Source organism: Corvus kubaryi, unplaced genomic scaffold (genome assembly GCF_017639235.1).
Source record: "Corvus kubaryi isolate FWS band 111438036 unplaced genomic scaffold, C.kubaryi_AGA036_p1.0 69, whole genome shotgun sequence".
NCBI classification, from domain to species: Eukaryota; Metazoa; Chordata; class Aves; order Passeriformes; family Corvidae; genus Corvus; species Corvus kubaryi.
In genome coordinates this window covers 9820901-9837219 of record NW_024582057.1, presented here as the reverse complement: position 1 = coordinate 9837219, position 16319 = coordinate 9820901, and the positions used below count along the sequence as shown (strand labels likewise).

General features: G+C 40.9%; 1 protein-coding gene across 1 annotated transcript; it reads left to right on the top strand.

Annotated features, from left to right (window-relative positions):
• The first annotated feature begins 396 nt into the window (after positions 1-396).
• Positions 397-15317, top strand: SERPINB5 (serpin family B member 5). Its single transcript, XM_042049108.1, has 7 exons — positions 397-526; positions 5642-5816; positions 8442-8579; positions 9597-9714; positions 10910-11052; positions 12426-12593; positions 13811-15317. The coding sequence occupies exons 2-7, from the start codon at positions 5643-5645 to the stop codon at positions 14201-14203; spliced, it is 1134 nt and encodes a 377-aa protein (XP_041905042.1). The 5' UTR covers positions 397-526; position 5642; the 3' UTR covers positions 14204-15317.
• Positions 15318-16319: the final 1002 nt, after the last annotated feature.

Sequence of the window (16319 nt, the reverse complement as noted above, 5' to 3'; positions counted from 1 at the left end):
CACACTTCTACGTGTTTTGGTTGTCTTCTGGGTCTCCTTTTCACTATTACAATTTTTCTGCAAATAGCAGTAATACCAACTGCAGTTTCTTGAAGTGCTGATTTTGCTGAGAAGGTCTTTTAATTGCTCGTCAACTCCTGCATTTTCTCCTTCATAGCCTTCGTTCATTCTTGTCTGGTGCCTTTTGTACTGTGCTTGCTGAAGGCAACAAACAGGGCTGCTCTTTCCTGCCAGAGCTTGTTGTTGTCTTCAGTGGCTGGGCAGGCAAAGACAACTCTGGTGTGAATCATTTTGCTCCTCCAATGTAGGAGTTGCCACGAAGAGTGATTAAGGGACGGAAAAAAAAAGCGAGAGTGAGAGGGAGTGTGTGTTTGTGCGCACAAATTGAGGTTGGGAAAGTGGGAGTGGTGTCAATGAGTAGTCAAGTAACAGAGTCTTCTGCTCAGCAAGGTTTCAGCACGGGCAGCTGGTTCTTCGTGCTGTGCTCAGGTCATTGATTCGTTTACCAGGATTATAGCCTTGCAAAGTAAGTACAGCTTTTCTTCATTCTCTGATATTTTAATTTATGCCGAGCTAATAGTTAACAAATTTTGGCTGTGAAACATAATTGTATGGAGGGAGTGGGATAAGGAAATTTGAACAGAAAATGTACGTATGGAATTGAAGAAGCTTTTTTTGCCTTCCCAAATGACAGTGTTTTGGTTTCATTTCAAAACCGCTGCAATTGCTATGCTAGATTCCTTTCTCCCTGGAAAGATTCATTGGAAGCAGTGAATAAGATCTGGCAGGTGAGACATCATGGGCATTAGGAATTATTAAAATATTGTGGTTTATTGCAAATGGCTATTCCCATATCAGAAAAAGCAGGTTGTGTATGATGCCATGAAAATCACCCATGTGCCAAAGTATGATTTAGGTTGGTTTTTAAGCCTCTGCTAGAGAGGAATATTCCTCTCCTTTTCTGCAGAGGTGTGTGCGCTCTGCTCTGTTTGCTCCAAGTTATTAACCAAATGACTAATCTGTACTCATTTAAAGTGAAGGACAGGAACTTAGGCCTAGTAATTACAAATTCATTTTCAGTGCGACCATTTAGTTTGAACAGTTCATTGGCTACTGAAGTACAACAAAGCCTATTGCAGTGGCTTGTTTCTCTTTCCTTCCTGGAGTGACTTTCCCTGCTCTTTTGCTGACAGTGCTTTTTCCTCAACCATATGGGGTGCTCTGGTCCCGCATCAGTCTGATATCTTGCATTTCTCAATGTCTGTTCAGAGGAAATTATGTCCTTGTTTTTTTATCCAGGTAGTTTGCCAGGTGAAGAGTTGTCATTTCTGTAGAAGAAGAAAAGGCTCACAGAAATCTTTTATTTCCTTTGTTTCTTGTGTTTGCTGAGTAAGAGTTGAAGTGGGGTCATGTTAAACACTTGATCTAGTTTCATATTAATGCCTCACTTGTGAAATTTGCATGTGGGTTGTTTCATATAATTCGTCCTTTTGGAATTTTGTTTGGACTGGAGAGACTACAGTGCTGGCACTCACAGTTCCTGAGATATAGACCCAATATAACCCCCAGCACTGGATGGCCAGCATTGTTGGTGCTTTATCTGCCACAGGTGTCTTCTCCTGGAAGGACTGTTTAACTGAGACAAGAATAAAATAAATACTTGCTCTGTTTTATCGGATTTTTCCTGCCATACAGCTAGCTTGACTTGTCAGACATTTCTACTCAGATGTTGCTATTCTTTTGATTATAATTTTAAATATAAGTTATATTTAGATTTACCCTTAGTAAGCAGATAGTAAACAAAGCTTTCCTGGTTTTTTTTTTGGTTTTTTTTTGGGGCGCCCCCCCCCCCCCCGCGGTTGTTGTAGTTGTTGTTTCATCCACGAGTGACTAAGCAAAAATGCTGTCTTATACCAATAAAAAAGTTTAAATCAGGTTTTTCTGAACTGGTTCAGTAGCCTTTCAGCTCCCTTCTGTATTTGAAAATGTTTCTTTCATGCTATGACAGTCAGTTTTAAATAAAGCTGGGCGGATTGCAAGCTCCAAGTGCTTAGAAGATGCCCCACTGCTGCGGGCCTTTCTGTAACTGCTGACATCCTGCTTTCCTGGGAAAGGAGGGACCCAACAAGAATCCATGCAGCAGGCCTTTTTAAAATTTCATTTTCAGTTTTTTAACTCCTCCCTGTTTGAGGGTTCCCTGTGATTACTGACTCAGGAGCTACATCTGATTTCTGAGACTGTTAATGGGCAGCTAATGGGCTTTCCTCTCACTGGGAGCCTCAACCCTTCTCAGTTGTCTGGAACTGGCTTTACTGGACTTGCAAGGCTTGGGGTGCTCAAGGCTTTAAAGAGATTTAAGATTTTTTACTGTAAGTTCTTTTCAGTAATATGAATGTTGTGAGCTCTTAAATATAATAATAATAATGATAAAAAAGAATATGGTTAGAATAGAATAGAATGGAATATAATAGTCATTAATAAATGGAGAATAAAAAACTGACTGACCAGTTGAAAAAGATGGTGGAATAGACATTATCATTTACTATCCAGCCAATCATTCAAGGTTAAGGGTGCAACTGACCTTTTTTTCCCAACAAAATGCCCTGAATGGTCCTTATTTCAATAGTAGCATTAAAAGAAATAAATTAGAATGGAGAGCTTTGCCACTACCAGAAAGAGTTTCACTCTGCATGAAAGAAGCTTTGAGAGTATCAGCAGTTAGTGGATGAACAAAGGTAAATAAATGGTTCACCATTAAATACCTCCTGTTTTTCTCACTGAAAAGAAACATTGAAACTTTATAAAAAAGGATCGAACATTAATACTATCAGAGTTACTAATCAGGTCAGAGGAGTTTTTAAGCCATGGTACAGCTTTTAACTGGCATAAGAAGAAGAGTTTAATTAAATTATGTAAAATTTCCTATTTTATTTTCTTACTCTGAATGTCTTGCAACCCAAGGAAGTGAAACACAGCGCATCTACATCTCAAGGTCAACATTAGGCTGGAAAGGAACAAGGGGTATTTTAATTGGTTATGATTTCATGTTGATTTTTAGCTTGTAAGGAAGATCCAGAGGCCTAAATAGAATAATATCATGCCAGCCAATACTGAATAAAATACTTTACTTCATTAACAAATTAAGTTTTTTTCAGGTGTATGGCATGACTCGTGAGATTCTTTGTATTATTTGTCTTTTTGAGGGTGGTAGATGTTTATTGAATGACACATTCTTGGTTCACTGGGTAATTTTCCACCAGTTGCTCAGTAAGAAATACCTGTGAAGTTAGTACTTGCCCCAGATGTTCAATTTTGGGGGGTGTTGGTGGTGTGGGGTGGGGCAGAGAGAAAGGGACTGAGAAGCAGACACAGTATACGTGTGTTCATGAGAGAATGTTGAGTTAATGGCAAAGATAAGGTTGGTAGCCTATGTAGGGGAATTTATTTAAGACACGCACAGGCACAAAAGAGCACATTTGTGATGAGAAATGGCAGGGAGGCATTTTAAGGAATGCTTTTATGTTTGCTTCTTTGCCCCTGTTGTTGCAAGTTACTCCCTCAACAGCAGTCTCAGTCCTTCAAACTTGTTCTGTCTTTTGCCACTGTCCTGCCTAAAGCTCTCCTCCTTTAAGGTGTGTGCTGAGCCCATGATTGCTGGCAAGCTCGACTTTTCTGCTAATTAGTTGCATTCATGCCTGAGAAATTGTGTCTACATAAATGAGGTGGATGGTGGCAGTGCTAGGCTGGCACTTGGTCCTCTCTTTGCACCCATAAGATCTCTGAGAGGTTTCCTGAACCTCATTATGACATCAGCTCAATGCCTGCTGATGCTGCAAAATGGAATCTCTCATGGAAAATTTCTCTTTACCAAGCAGCTGCCAGAGACTGCCAGAGTGGATTGTTGATTGGAAGGTGGACAAGTCCAGCCAGACCCATTCTGAATTCAGAGTCTGGCAAAACCTCTGGATGTTGCGAAGCGTGCTCCTCTGTATTTTTATGTGGAGATAAATTTCTCCAGTGAAATATGTTCATTGTTTGCTGTCTTTAAGACAAATTCTTTTTCTTTTTTTTTCCTTCCCCCAGTGGGAGGGGATTTGTTAGCAAACAGTTTGTTGCTAATACCAACAGTCAGAATATTTTTGCAAGAGTGCAGGGCTGGTTAGGTGTGCTTTTCAAATGCTGACTTAAAAAGCCTTGGTTTAATGCCAGTATATCTTTTTTCTTTTTTAACTTGATTAAATGCTGTGAATTTCACTAACCTTTTATACTGCATCTTTTAGCCTAAAACAAATTAGCTGTCACATAAAACAATTGCCTTACCTAATAGATCCAAGAACATGTATAAGTTAATTAAAATAAAAATAAAGACATTTATTTTGTAAAAGGCCTTCTGTAGTCAAACAGGTCTTATGAGTAAATCAAAGTGTTTTCTCTACTGTGTTGCAGGCAAATTACATGCCTGTTCTGTTACTCCCACAAAAAAATAGTTATAAAAATTTATAACTACCACAAATTATTTGGAAGTCATTACTGCTGTCAAATACCACAGCTGCTCTAGAGTGTCTCTGTACAATGGTGTCAGATGTTCAGCTACATTTGGGAAGTAGAACACATGCAAGAATTTCCATTTCCTTTCTGTCTCTGTCAATAGCTTTGATGGAGATGTTTAGCACCAATTTTAACAGCTTCCTCTTTTTTAGGGATACATGGTATTGGGGGCATAGTAGTGTCAAATTCACTATGCCAAAGGGGTCATCTTCTGTGTGATTGCTGGTCTAAAGCCAGACTTGTGCTATTGACTGAAATTCTGTGGTTCACCCTTGTTGGCTTGAATCTACACAAATGTGCTTATACTGAAGTGCAGCTTCAGGTATGGGAAAGCAACTTGGAAGATGGGAATAGTCTCTGGCTTTCCCAGAGCATGGACAGCAGCAACTGTGCCTTGCCATTCCTGACTGCATGGGTCATGTAACAGTCCTGTGGCAACTGCAGTTACTGAGAGTGGCTAGGACAACCTTTGAGTTAAAACAGTGTAAGTGATGGGTGGGCACACAGCAGTATTTTTTAGAAGGCCTCCTTTAAGTTTCTAAAACAATCTCAACCTACAGGACCAGACAGCTTTCTGGAGACTTCTAGCAAGGCCAGGGATAATGGGCAATCAACCCTAAGAGGAAGGACATGTACCAAAGCTAAAGATTTAATGGACAATTAGCCATGAAGCAAGAGATAGAGAAGTTATGAGAACATTAAAGACCTGTCAGAGCCAGGAGAGCCCAGAGCCTAGGTGAAGTACCTTCTGAGTTGGCACATTTTAAGAGTATCAATTAAAAACAGATTAAATTAATATATTATCCAATCTGACTCAGTGTGTGTGGGTCACCCTGACCTACACAGATTTTCTCAAGTGCTTCTGATAATACTGGCTCTACATAACGTGGCATTGCCCGCTGTCACTTGACAATGGTGGCTATTACTGAATGTCTCCTCTCCTCTCCTCTCCTCTCCTCTCCTCTCCTCTCCTCTCCTCGATACCCAGTCCAGATACTGGTGCCAGCCTCTTTCAGTGCTCTAACCCAGCCCCAGCACAGCAGGAACTAGAATTACAACCTGAGTCATCTCTCTTTTCCCTTTTTCATTTCAGGATGACAATGGACGCTCTGCAACTAGCGAACACTGCCTTTGCAGTTGATATGTTCAAAAAGCTATGTGAGAAGGACAAAACAGCCAATATTATTTTTTCCCCACTGTGTACCTCAACGTCTCTGGCTCTGGCATATAAAGCTACGAAAGGTGATACTGCAGACCAAATTAAACAGGTAAGCTGTCAGCAACCTGTTCTGTGGCTGCAAAATTATATGGCTGTTGTAGGTGTCTTTCTTACTGACTCTTGTTAACGTTCTCCTGGATGTCTGGTTCTCGTGTAAGACAAACTTCAAACCATCCCTCCAAATTTCCTCAATGGTTCCACACTCCATGGCCCTGCACAGCAAAAGGTTGAAACTCTGTCTTAAAGAAAAATCTTTTCAAGCATGTACAAGGTGGAAGTGGACATGGCAGAGTCCTTACAGATGTATTAAAGCCTTGTCTCCTTTTAGCGTAGTGTTTCTGGCTACAAGTCACGGTCCAGATCACTGCATTTTCTGGGTAACTGTTTTTTTATTATTCAAGAATGCTTAAGCTTTACAGAATTGAAAATGATTTTGCCATTGCTGTCAGCAGCAAGTATGCGTAGCAGCCCTGTCACTGACTTTTCCCCTTTCTCCAGCAGTATTGTGAAGAGGAGGTGGGTGCAGTGGAAGGGGCACAATTTCATCCATGTTTCTCCTTACAAGCAGCTCATGATGTTCGAGGGGTTTCCAGCTCCATGATCCAGCATGGCAGTCATGATTCAATCAGTTTATGGAGCTCACACTGTGGTGCAGGGAGTCAGCCCGGCAGCCTTGTCTGCTGCCTCTGTGCAAGCAGAGATTGAGCTGGATCCTTTTTATCCCAGTGAGGGTCCCCATGGTTTCTGCAGTTACCTAAAGGTGCATGAAATGCAAATTAAGTATGCAGTTGTATGCTGATTATCACCTGGCTCAAAAAGACTCTCTACATATTTGAATGTATTTTTCCTCCCTTGGGAATTCCTCCATGTACTTTCTCATTCACTGAAAGTACCCATGAGCACAGCCTTCTGTGCCCTTACTTATGCCACAGATTACAGGGAGTCTTGTGCTGTTCACAGAATATGTCTATGAAAATCAGAGAATCATAGAATGGTTTCTGTGGGAAGGGACCTTAAACCCCCTTGCCATAGGCAGGGACATCTTCCACTAGACCAGGTTGCTCTGGACCCTACCCAACCTGGCTTTGAAGACTTTCAGGGATGGATCTTGTAAGCACTGCAAATTTTTCCAAACAGCATTTTAAAAAAATAATTAAAATTAAAATGGTACCCTGAAGCTCCCTCACCATTTCAAAATTCAAGCATTGTCGTTCTGATGGGAAAGTTAAAAATATTACCCTGCGCTTATTTTGTTTTCACTTGTGTCTGCAATTTGCTTTGAGCCATTCCATAATAACAAGTTAACCTGCACATCCACAAATGGAGCTCTGTTACACAAGCGCACTTACGTTTCATATTTCTCTAGTGGTATTTAAAAAGTGCTGACTACAGATGCTAAGGAGAGCTTGGTATGCTTTTAAATGTAATATCTTCTATTTTCCATGTCTATTCTAGCTTCTGCCTGCCCCTGAGTTTGTACTTGGGTTTTAAATACTAGATTCAAAAGGCGCCGGATTGGCAGCTGTACTCTGGAACATCAGTCAACAAACTTATGCCAAAAATTCTCCAAGGTAGAGAAGCTGCAGTAGTTTTCTCCTCCAGCCTAGTTCCCAGGCACAGAAGCCTTCTGCATTTAATATGCAAAGAGATAAAACTGTTGGAGAAAAAGGAAATAAGTTGAGAACATTGTTTCTAAGGAAATGGACTTGGAGTTTGGCTATGAGAGCTCTGCTGCTGCTGTGTTGGGAGTTTATTTCTTTCTTCTCCCGCTGAGCAAGGACATGGAGGGGTGACTAAGGCAGAGCAGCAATTTTGTATGTGAAGGTGTGATGTGTTCTGGGAGAAAGAGCAGGAGTGATGTACAAAGGGAAAAGAAGGTTACAAGTGCCTGCTGTGCCTCATGAGGGAATTTGAGGCAGGTGAGAAGGGTTGGACAGGCTTCCTGTAATGAAACAGCCACCATCAAAGATCCTGTAATAAGTAGGCATTAAAACTGTAATTCATATTTATAGGGTTATTTTTGAACAAAGGCATCATTACCCCAGTATTTCCTAGAACTGGACTTGTCATTCCCAGGAGTTGGGAGGTGGCCATGTGTGGGTCAGCAGCCCTACCCACAGTTATACTGTGTCTACAAAATCAGACACAGTTATCTTTATCTGATCAGTTTTTGCTGAGATATCATGTGATGTCATGTATTAGTCACAGCAGTCAGAAAACCTGATGGTCTGTCAAGCAGTTTTAAAGGTGTAGCCCACTTGTAGAAAGGAGATTATCTGGGACTCTCACGTATCTGGCTTTAAAACTTCAGGATTTTGGGTGGGAATGTGAGTTTGGCAAAAACATTATGACTCTGTACTATGGATTTTTAGTTGACTAAGTCACATCGCCATCATGAACAGCTCTGCTGGCTTCCTTGGATTGCTCATAGGAAAGAAATGCATTTGGAAAAAGTTCTGGTAGGATCAGGTTTTTTAGATTTATGTAAGCATGCCAAATACATAAATGATTTTTGAGTAACAACAGTGAGAAGCTCTGTCATTAGCTTAAATACAAAAAGCCACAGCTCTGGTCACAAACTAGCATTATTTTTTGCTAAGCTAGGAATGTTTAGACAATAATGATAATAATAATAATAAAAGATGCTTAGTGTTTTATCATGTTCATTTAACAGGTGCTCCATTTACAAGATGTAAAAGATGTTTCTTTCGGGTTTCAAACAATAACTTCAGATGTTTCCAAACTCAGCTCTTTCTTTGCACTGAAAATGGTCAAACGGCTCTTTGTAGACAAGTCTCTCAATCCTACCACAGTAAGTACTGCAGGAAAACCCTGGTGCTATGAATTGCTTGGCCATCATGTTGATGGATTATGGTGTCAGACTGCAATGTTTTTTAAAATAAATTCTCTTACTTTTGGCTGTTGGTTGACTGGACTCAAATGATAAACAGCATAATATTGTCTGCTGCCATAAAGGTTTGTAGGAGGATGAATGAGTCTGCTGCTTGACCCCAAGCTGTGCAACTCTTACAACACTTTTAGTTCTTTCATTAATATGGTTTAGGTCACTAGTGAGTTTGGTTTTGAGCGCAACATAACTTCTATGCCACATCAAAGTCTTTGCATTGCAAGTATGAGTGAAAATGAGTATAAAAAAATTGGTGGTGCAAGTGTGTGTCCAGTTCACACACCCAAGTAATTACTGCTTTAGTTTTAAGCTTTAGTTTTCTTAATGTGCTTGAGAAGGCAGAAGCCTGACTATTGAAGCAACACAAGTGAAGAAGGTGGTGTTTGGCCTTTTAACTTACGAACCTTGCAAAAAACTGAGAAAAATGCTGTGTGTGTTGGGGTTTTTTTTGCCAAAGTTGTCTTTGAGTAGAGTTCCAAGCAAGGATAACATTAGCCTAAAAGTGATATTTCAGAAAGCTCAACATGCTGCAGTGATGCTGTGATTGGATCACCTGCTGTTCAGCCTCTGCTACAGCAAAGGCCGGCACCCATCCAGAGCAATAAATGTCTCCCCTGGTGAGGACAGACATGATGGGAGCAGACTGTGGCCTCTATCTCAGTCTTGCTCAGGCCTGGACTGAGGGTTGTTTTATCCTGTCAAACTCTGGCAACATGGTCACTCCTGCAATGTCCAAGTCACTTCAGCTGCTGATGTAACACCATCGGACTGAAGATGACCTTGGGAGTGATGTGCTGGATGCAGGCGTGCGTCCTTGTTGTCTCCTGTAGTTACGTAACAGCTTTCCTCGACTAATAATTGACTCCTCAGCTACCCAATGGCATTTAACCAAGCATGGCTTTGGTTACTTGTGTCTTTCAGGACTTCGTCAACTCCACAAAGAGGCCTTTTCCATCTGAACTGGAATTAGTGGAGTTCAAAGAAAAAACTGAGGAAACCCGACAAAAGATCAACAAATCCCTTTCAGAGCTAACTGATGGTGGGTACAGCTTAACCTTGGGGATGCTGTTTGCCTCTTCAGAGAAAGATCTTTAGCCTGGTGACACGTCTTTAGGAGTAAATACATAGTGAAAGCAGACTAGGCCTACTATTTGCATTAATGAGGATTAGCAGCATCAGCCTGTTTTGAAATCACTGACTTCACTGCTGCAGCACTTCTGAAGGCAGAAATGTGAGATTGACCTTGTATTAGCCTTGGGGAAAGCTGCTCACATTTGACTGCAGCAGGATGGTTTGGGAGAATGACAGGTCCTGGCTGTGGAGCATCACAACATGTAAAACCAAAACATCGAACCCTCTAATTCCTTTAAAAGCTTCATTGTACTGGGAAGTTCTTGTTGGACTCTGAATTCCAGGCTGTTAATTAATATCTCAGCTGCTTTTGCCAGCAAGGGTGCCACAAGCAGATGTGGGTCTCTCATTTGCTGTCCTGTGGAAGCCCCAGCAGAGGTGGCCCTGGGGTTGGTTGCCACCTGTTGCCCTCGTGTGGTGCAAATATGGAAACACCGTGCACGAATCCGGTCCTTCCCAGGCTGGCACAGGTGCCCATGGGGAGGCACCTCGCCCTGCCTGTGCCGCTCGAAGAGAGGACTTGCCTCCCCAGTGCTCTGAATTCAGGGTCATTTATGGCAGTGCTCGAGCAGATCTAAAACAGAGAGAGTGGGACATGGCGTTCACCTACTCTTTTGAGGTCTGTAGCGGTATTTGGTTATTGACTGTAATCTGAGCAGCACTTTTTGTTATCCCGGTTATTTTATTCTCATGTGTCAGTCTAGAAAAGAGTAGCTGCTAATTTGAAACTTCCCTTCAAGTCTTGCTCTCCAAATGACAAATGTTTTTTCACTTAAACCTGTTGAATTGTGCTGAAAACTCAGCACCTTCTTTAAGGTACTGAACAAAAGCAGGAGATGTAGTTTTGATTGCATGTGATATAAACCAATGAAACATGTCATTTGGAAGATCTGCCTCTATCCCAAACTCCATATCAAGAATTAAGCTGCGCTTCTAAGTAAGTGCTCCTTTTTGAAATTTTCTGTTAGAAATAAAATCTTTTATCTGTGAGATGCAGGACACAAATGTGTTTAGTTCAGTGAAATGTTACCATATTAGCTTAAAGCAATTGATATACCGTTAATGTATTGTTGTATTAACAACCATCTTAAACCTGTTCACAGGAAAAATGGAGAATGTTTTGAATGAGGATAGTGTAAGTGACCAGACTCAGATCCTTCTACTTAATGCAGCTTATTTTGTCACAAACTGGATGAAGAAGTTCCCAGAGGCAGAGATCAAAGAATGTCCTTTTAAAGTCAACAAGGTATGTTCTGAAAAAAAAAAAAAAAAGAAAAGAAAGGTGCTGTTTCCTCTCATGAAAATGCAAACTTTGAGCTAACAAGAGAAAATGAGAAATGTTTATTACCATGGCATTCTTAGACTCTATCTAATTTTACACAGTGTTGCAAGGGTTCCAGACTGTCCTGGGAGTATTTTTAGACAACATGAGCTGAGTATTAAGTGGTCAGGAGTATCCATTGTCTGCAAGGAGATGAGCATTCATGTGCATGGGTGGCTTTTTCCAAGAGATTGGAAGGTTGCAGGTACAAGAGGCTGCATCCCAAACCCTGCAGAGGTGAAGCACCTTGCATTTCTTGAGCTAGTGAAACGTGTGCAGTTGTGTCACCTCTTTGAGTACATCCCTTAGGTGCCTGGCCCTGTGTTTTCCTCTTCAGAGATGTCATCCCATCAATCTTCCTCATTCTAGTCAAGCTCAGGACTGCAGCCCTCTGCATATCAGTCCTGCTTAGCCATGAGGCTCAAGTGGGAGCAGCACCTGTGGCTGGTGCATTCAGGAATCTGTGACTAGTGATGAACATTGTAATCAGACAACTTTAAGCCAAGATACAAAGCTGCGCAGCATTTGTGAGATAAAGAGATTATATTCCAAATATACACACACATACATATAGAGAGAGATGCAGGAACAAAGTCAGAGTTTCAGGTTCACTGAAAATATTAATAAATTATTTCATAAGCCAATAGTTCCAGCTAAAAAAGTTTTAAAATCATACAATCAACACTAAGATTTTTAAGTGAAACATCTCAAGGTTGTTTTTTCCCCTAAAGTAACATTTTTCTAATGAATTTGAATTTTGAACGTTTTTGTGTGGACAGAACAGTTTTTAAATCTTCCCTATGAAATAAAGTGTTTTGTTTTGTTTTGTTCAAAAGCAAAGACTTAGGGATTTAGGTGAGCCTGAAATTTCTTCTGATTCTGTTTCAACTCCTGAACCAAAATATCAATTATTGGTCTGAACAGTGTGACCTTCACTGTTGAACTGTGCTCAGTGCTTGACACTTGCTAGCATTACAATGCCACATAGACAGTGTAGTTGGTAGCACTCTGTGAAAAGGCGCGAAGGGCCACCAATACTAGCTAAATTGCTCTTTAAGGCACATCCCCAATATGTTGCTATTGTATTAATTAGAATTCTGTTCCACTTTTCTTTGCAAAGCTGCCTACTGTAAAAAGCCAACAGTCTCTCACTGCTGCTTTCATTACCTATGAAAGCCAACAAATTCTCTGGTGGTAACTCAATCTACCACTTCCATGCAAGCTTACAAACTTTCTTCTGCCACCATTGTATCTGTGAATTAAAAGGAATGATAGATTTTTTCCTCTGTGTTTTGCAGACTGAAACTAAACCAGTGCAGATGATGAATCTGGAAGCTACTTTTTGCCTGGGCTATGTAAAAGATTTAAATGTTGCCATCCTTGAGCTCCCATGCCTTAACAAACATATAAGCATGCTCATTCTCCTGCCCAAAGAGATTGAAGATGAGACCACTGGCTTGGAGAAGGTGAGAGAAAAAAATAGAATTGCTATGATACTTCCTTTGGAAACAGCCCATATATGTTTATGGAAGATTTTTGTTATTTAGAAGCAATGCATAAGGAAACAAAAAATAACTTTCCTGTGAATTTACCTTCTCATTCTGCTTCTCTGTTCCTAGTCTTTGTGGCATCATCATTTTCACCATGTCCACGTGTGAGGCTGTAAATGAGGCTTTGTTCTAGATAAGGAGTGCACAGAAAGCAGTATAAAGTGTAGAAGGTGCCCTTATTTCTGGTGTCCTTATTTTTTTTTTCAATTGACATGTATCCATGATTTATTTTACTAAGGTCTTACACTTCTCCAAGTTTTAATTTTAAGCAGAGGTGCCTGAAAACGAGACATTTTTAATTACAATTGCACATAAATGTGAAAATTAATATGGCATTTCCTACAGAACAACAATTTCTTATGTAATTTCTCTGTGAAAATTTTAGAACATATTTTCACCCCTCTTCAAAGTTTATTAATGACTAAGTAATTAATAATATTAATTAATATTAAAATTATATAAGGATTAAAAAACTGATGATCACGCAAGTCTCCTTTGTAATTTGCTGCAACTAGCCACAAATTTTAAAGGCAGGCAGAATCTGTCTTTGCAGCTGTAAGATACTTTTATATGTTGGAGTAAATTATGGAACACACCTATCATAAAATGCAAGTGAGGCCTTTCCTCATACCAGCTTGTTGTGGACCCACATTCTGCTTCCTCCCTTTCCAGTTTTAAAAAAAATTGCGTGGATGGCTGCATGTTTGTTTAAGATCAGGCTCTGTATTTGGATTTTCTGTCCCAAATACCAGCAATTTCATTACTCTGTAGGGTCAGGAATAAAGACTTTTGGATCTCTTCCAGTTGGCCAGGTGTAACTTGGGTAGGGACTGTCTTCCTCAGGTTCCTTCATTTGGCTGTTGAGGTGATTGGTTATCTAAAGCTTGCCACAAGACCGCATGCAGAAATGCTGCTCCAGAGCCGTGTCCCATGGATTCAATCATACTTTCATCAATGTAACTGAGAGTGTGTTAAGCCTGAATGCTATGGTTGTGAATTTATTTATTTATTTATTTATTTATTTATTTTTTGGAGTCTTGATAGGAGTGACAAGTTCAGGAATGGTCTTTTTTCCCCCTCTCTCTCTTTCCTTGGACTGCTCATTAATTTCCTTTGTTCCCTTATGCTTTCAGCTGGAAAAGGCACTGACCCCTGAGACATTATTACAGTGGACCAATCCCAGCATGATGGCCAACACCAAAGTGAATGTATTTCTTCCAAAGTTTAGCGTGGAAGGTGACTATGACCTGAAGCCACTTCTGGAAAGCCTGGGAATGACAAATATCTTCAATGAAAGTGCATCAGATTTCTCTGAGATGTGTGAGACAAAAGGTGTGGTTGTGTCAAAGATCATCCATAAAGTCTCCTTGGAAGTAAATGAACAAGGTGGTGACTCCCGAGAGGTACCAGGATATCGGATTCTGCAACACAAAGATGAATTTAAAGCTGACCATCCATTTATCTTTTTGTTTAGACACAACAAAACTCGCAACGTGATTCTTTCGGGCCGATTCTGTTCTCCTTAGGTGGGGCACGTTCATTATGAAAAAGCACAATTACATTTGTGGTGGTGCACACTCCTGTAAAGCTTTTCTTCCTCACTATCACCTTGGAAAGGAAATCTAAGAGGTTCATATATTGGCTGAGTAATACAATGTACTCTACATATGCAGCAGAACTAGTTTCTCTCCTTTTGTTTTCTCCCCTGTAGCAGAATAATTTCCACTGTGAAGAACGCACCATATTTTATTGAGAAGTATCCCAGTTTCAGCAACAAGAACATTTGGTTCCTCTGTGACACTTTTTTCCCAAAATGAAGTGAACTGAGAGCCTGATTTAAGATAGACCAGGAGCTGGAAAGGGCTCTAGGAGGAATAGCTGCATTCCTGCTCCCTAGTTAAACCTCTCTCCCTCGTGACTCACACTCTCTGGATTCTAATGCCTAAAAGGGGAAATGTGGACATGTGGTATGATAGCTCTCCCCCTGTACCTGGCCACACTCTGGTGGTCCAGGGTGTCCTACCAGACTCTGCCAACACGCAGTGAAGCAGTGCACAAGTTCTGCAGCATAGTTACAACAGTTCAGGCTGGCATCAGAATTTGCACCTGTGAAACAGCAGCCACACTGAGGCCTATGGACACCAGAGGCAAAAATAATGGGGACAATATGTGTCTCCAGAAGACTCTTCACCATGAGCTACATCAGTTCCCAGACTGGGGAGGTTGGACTCTGCTGTGTGGCCTTTTTTGACTCATTCCCTTCAGACATGGAAGATGGGACAAGTTCACTGCAGCCATGAGGAACCCTGTTTTATATATCCTAAGGAAAAGAACATTATGCAATTCAAGGCTAGAACACAGTTGGATTAATACTGGAAGTGCCACACTTTTCATGCACAGATTATCTGCCATTTCTAGCTCTGGATTCATCATTAAGGAAACTCCTTACAGTTACTTAATGACTGAAGCATGAGAAAGAAGGACTTCAACTTGAGTGAAATTAACATTGTAATTGCTAGTCTTCAAATTCCACGTGAGATTATGGTAATCAGATTTCATTTCTATCTAAAGACTGCCTGCTGCATATGTTCAGTACTCGTTTACCTAATTACTGTTCAGAATAAAGCACTGTAAAACCTGTGTCAATTGTACAATACGTCTAGTCTGAGTCTGTGTGTTCACTGACAGTGTCAGTGTTCACACCTGACTTCCAATAAATTACAGGAATAGAAATAAAAAGATTCACTTAGGCCACAAAGTCAAATTAAAATAAAACCCCAACTAAGTGAATGTCTGGGTTGCCCTTCTGAGCCACATGATGATAGTTCCCAGTAAGGACTGTGTTACTAGGTGGTCAGGATACATGCAGAATTCAGTTACGTATCCTCAAAAGAGGAGCATTTTACTTGGGAAATCCTCTTGGTACCTCAGGTCTGAAAGAAACTGGAAAGAGATCTCTAAATGAGAACATGCAACAACCCCTAATATGCATCATTTCAACCTCACAGCACTGGTTATTGTGAGGAGTTCTGTTTTGATTCTTGAACTTAACAACCCCTGAGAAGCCTTTAGTCACAATGATTCAGTAGCTCCCTCGGTGGAACTACTTTAATAGTCTAATGCCTTTTAATGCCAGAGGGTTAACTGGGGTCTTTGGCCCATATCTTTGAGGGTACTGAGGAGAATAACTTGCACCAAAAGCAATGGGAGGTGAGACCCTGCAGACCTCTGGGGGTCTTTGCTCATATGCATCAGATGTTCTGTACAGGGGTAGTGGTCAGAAGAATGAAAAATACAACAATTACTGTGAGCCCATCCTGTCTGAGAAGGGCTTAGCTGCAAAGATCTTTACTGGCTCAAATTCAGTGATACCTGAATGCCTGGCAATGATTGATGCACCCCATCATTGTCTGATCTGCTCTGAAGGCTGGGGTCAGATGTATCTAGGGCTGTTATCACTGTGGCTTCTACTGGCTCTCCTTCAGGACTGACTGTAGGTCAGGACATCGTGCTTGGAGTTGGTGACTAAGCAGCTGCACAGGCAGTCCATGCATAGAGAAGGCGGACTTGCTGCCTCTGCTCTGTACAGTTTGTGTTTGGACACTGACTCTTTGTCAGGTAGTTCCAGTTGTCCATCGGGCC

Excerpts from the sequence above, each read along its gene's own strand:
- SERPINB5 (XM_042049108.1), top strand. The coding sequence starts at position 5,643 with ATGACAATGGACGCTCTGCAACTAGCGAACACTGCCTTTGCAGTTGAT. Across the intron at positions 8,580-9,596 it reads AGTCTCTCAATCCTACCACA|GACTTCGTCAACTCCACAAA; the intron begins GTAAGTACTGCA and ends TGTGTCTTTCAG. Across the intron at positions 12,594-13,810 it reads AGACCACTGGCTTGGAGAAG|CTGGAAAAGGCACTGACCCC; the intron begins GTGAGAGAAAAA and ends TTATGCTTTCAG.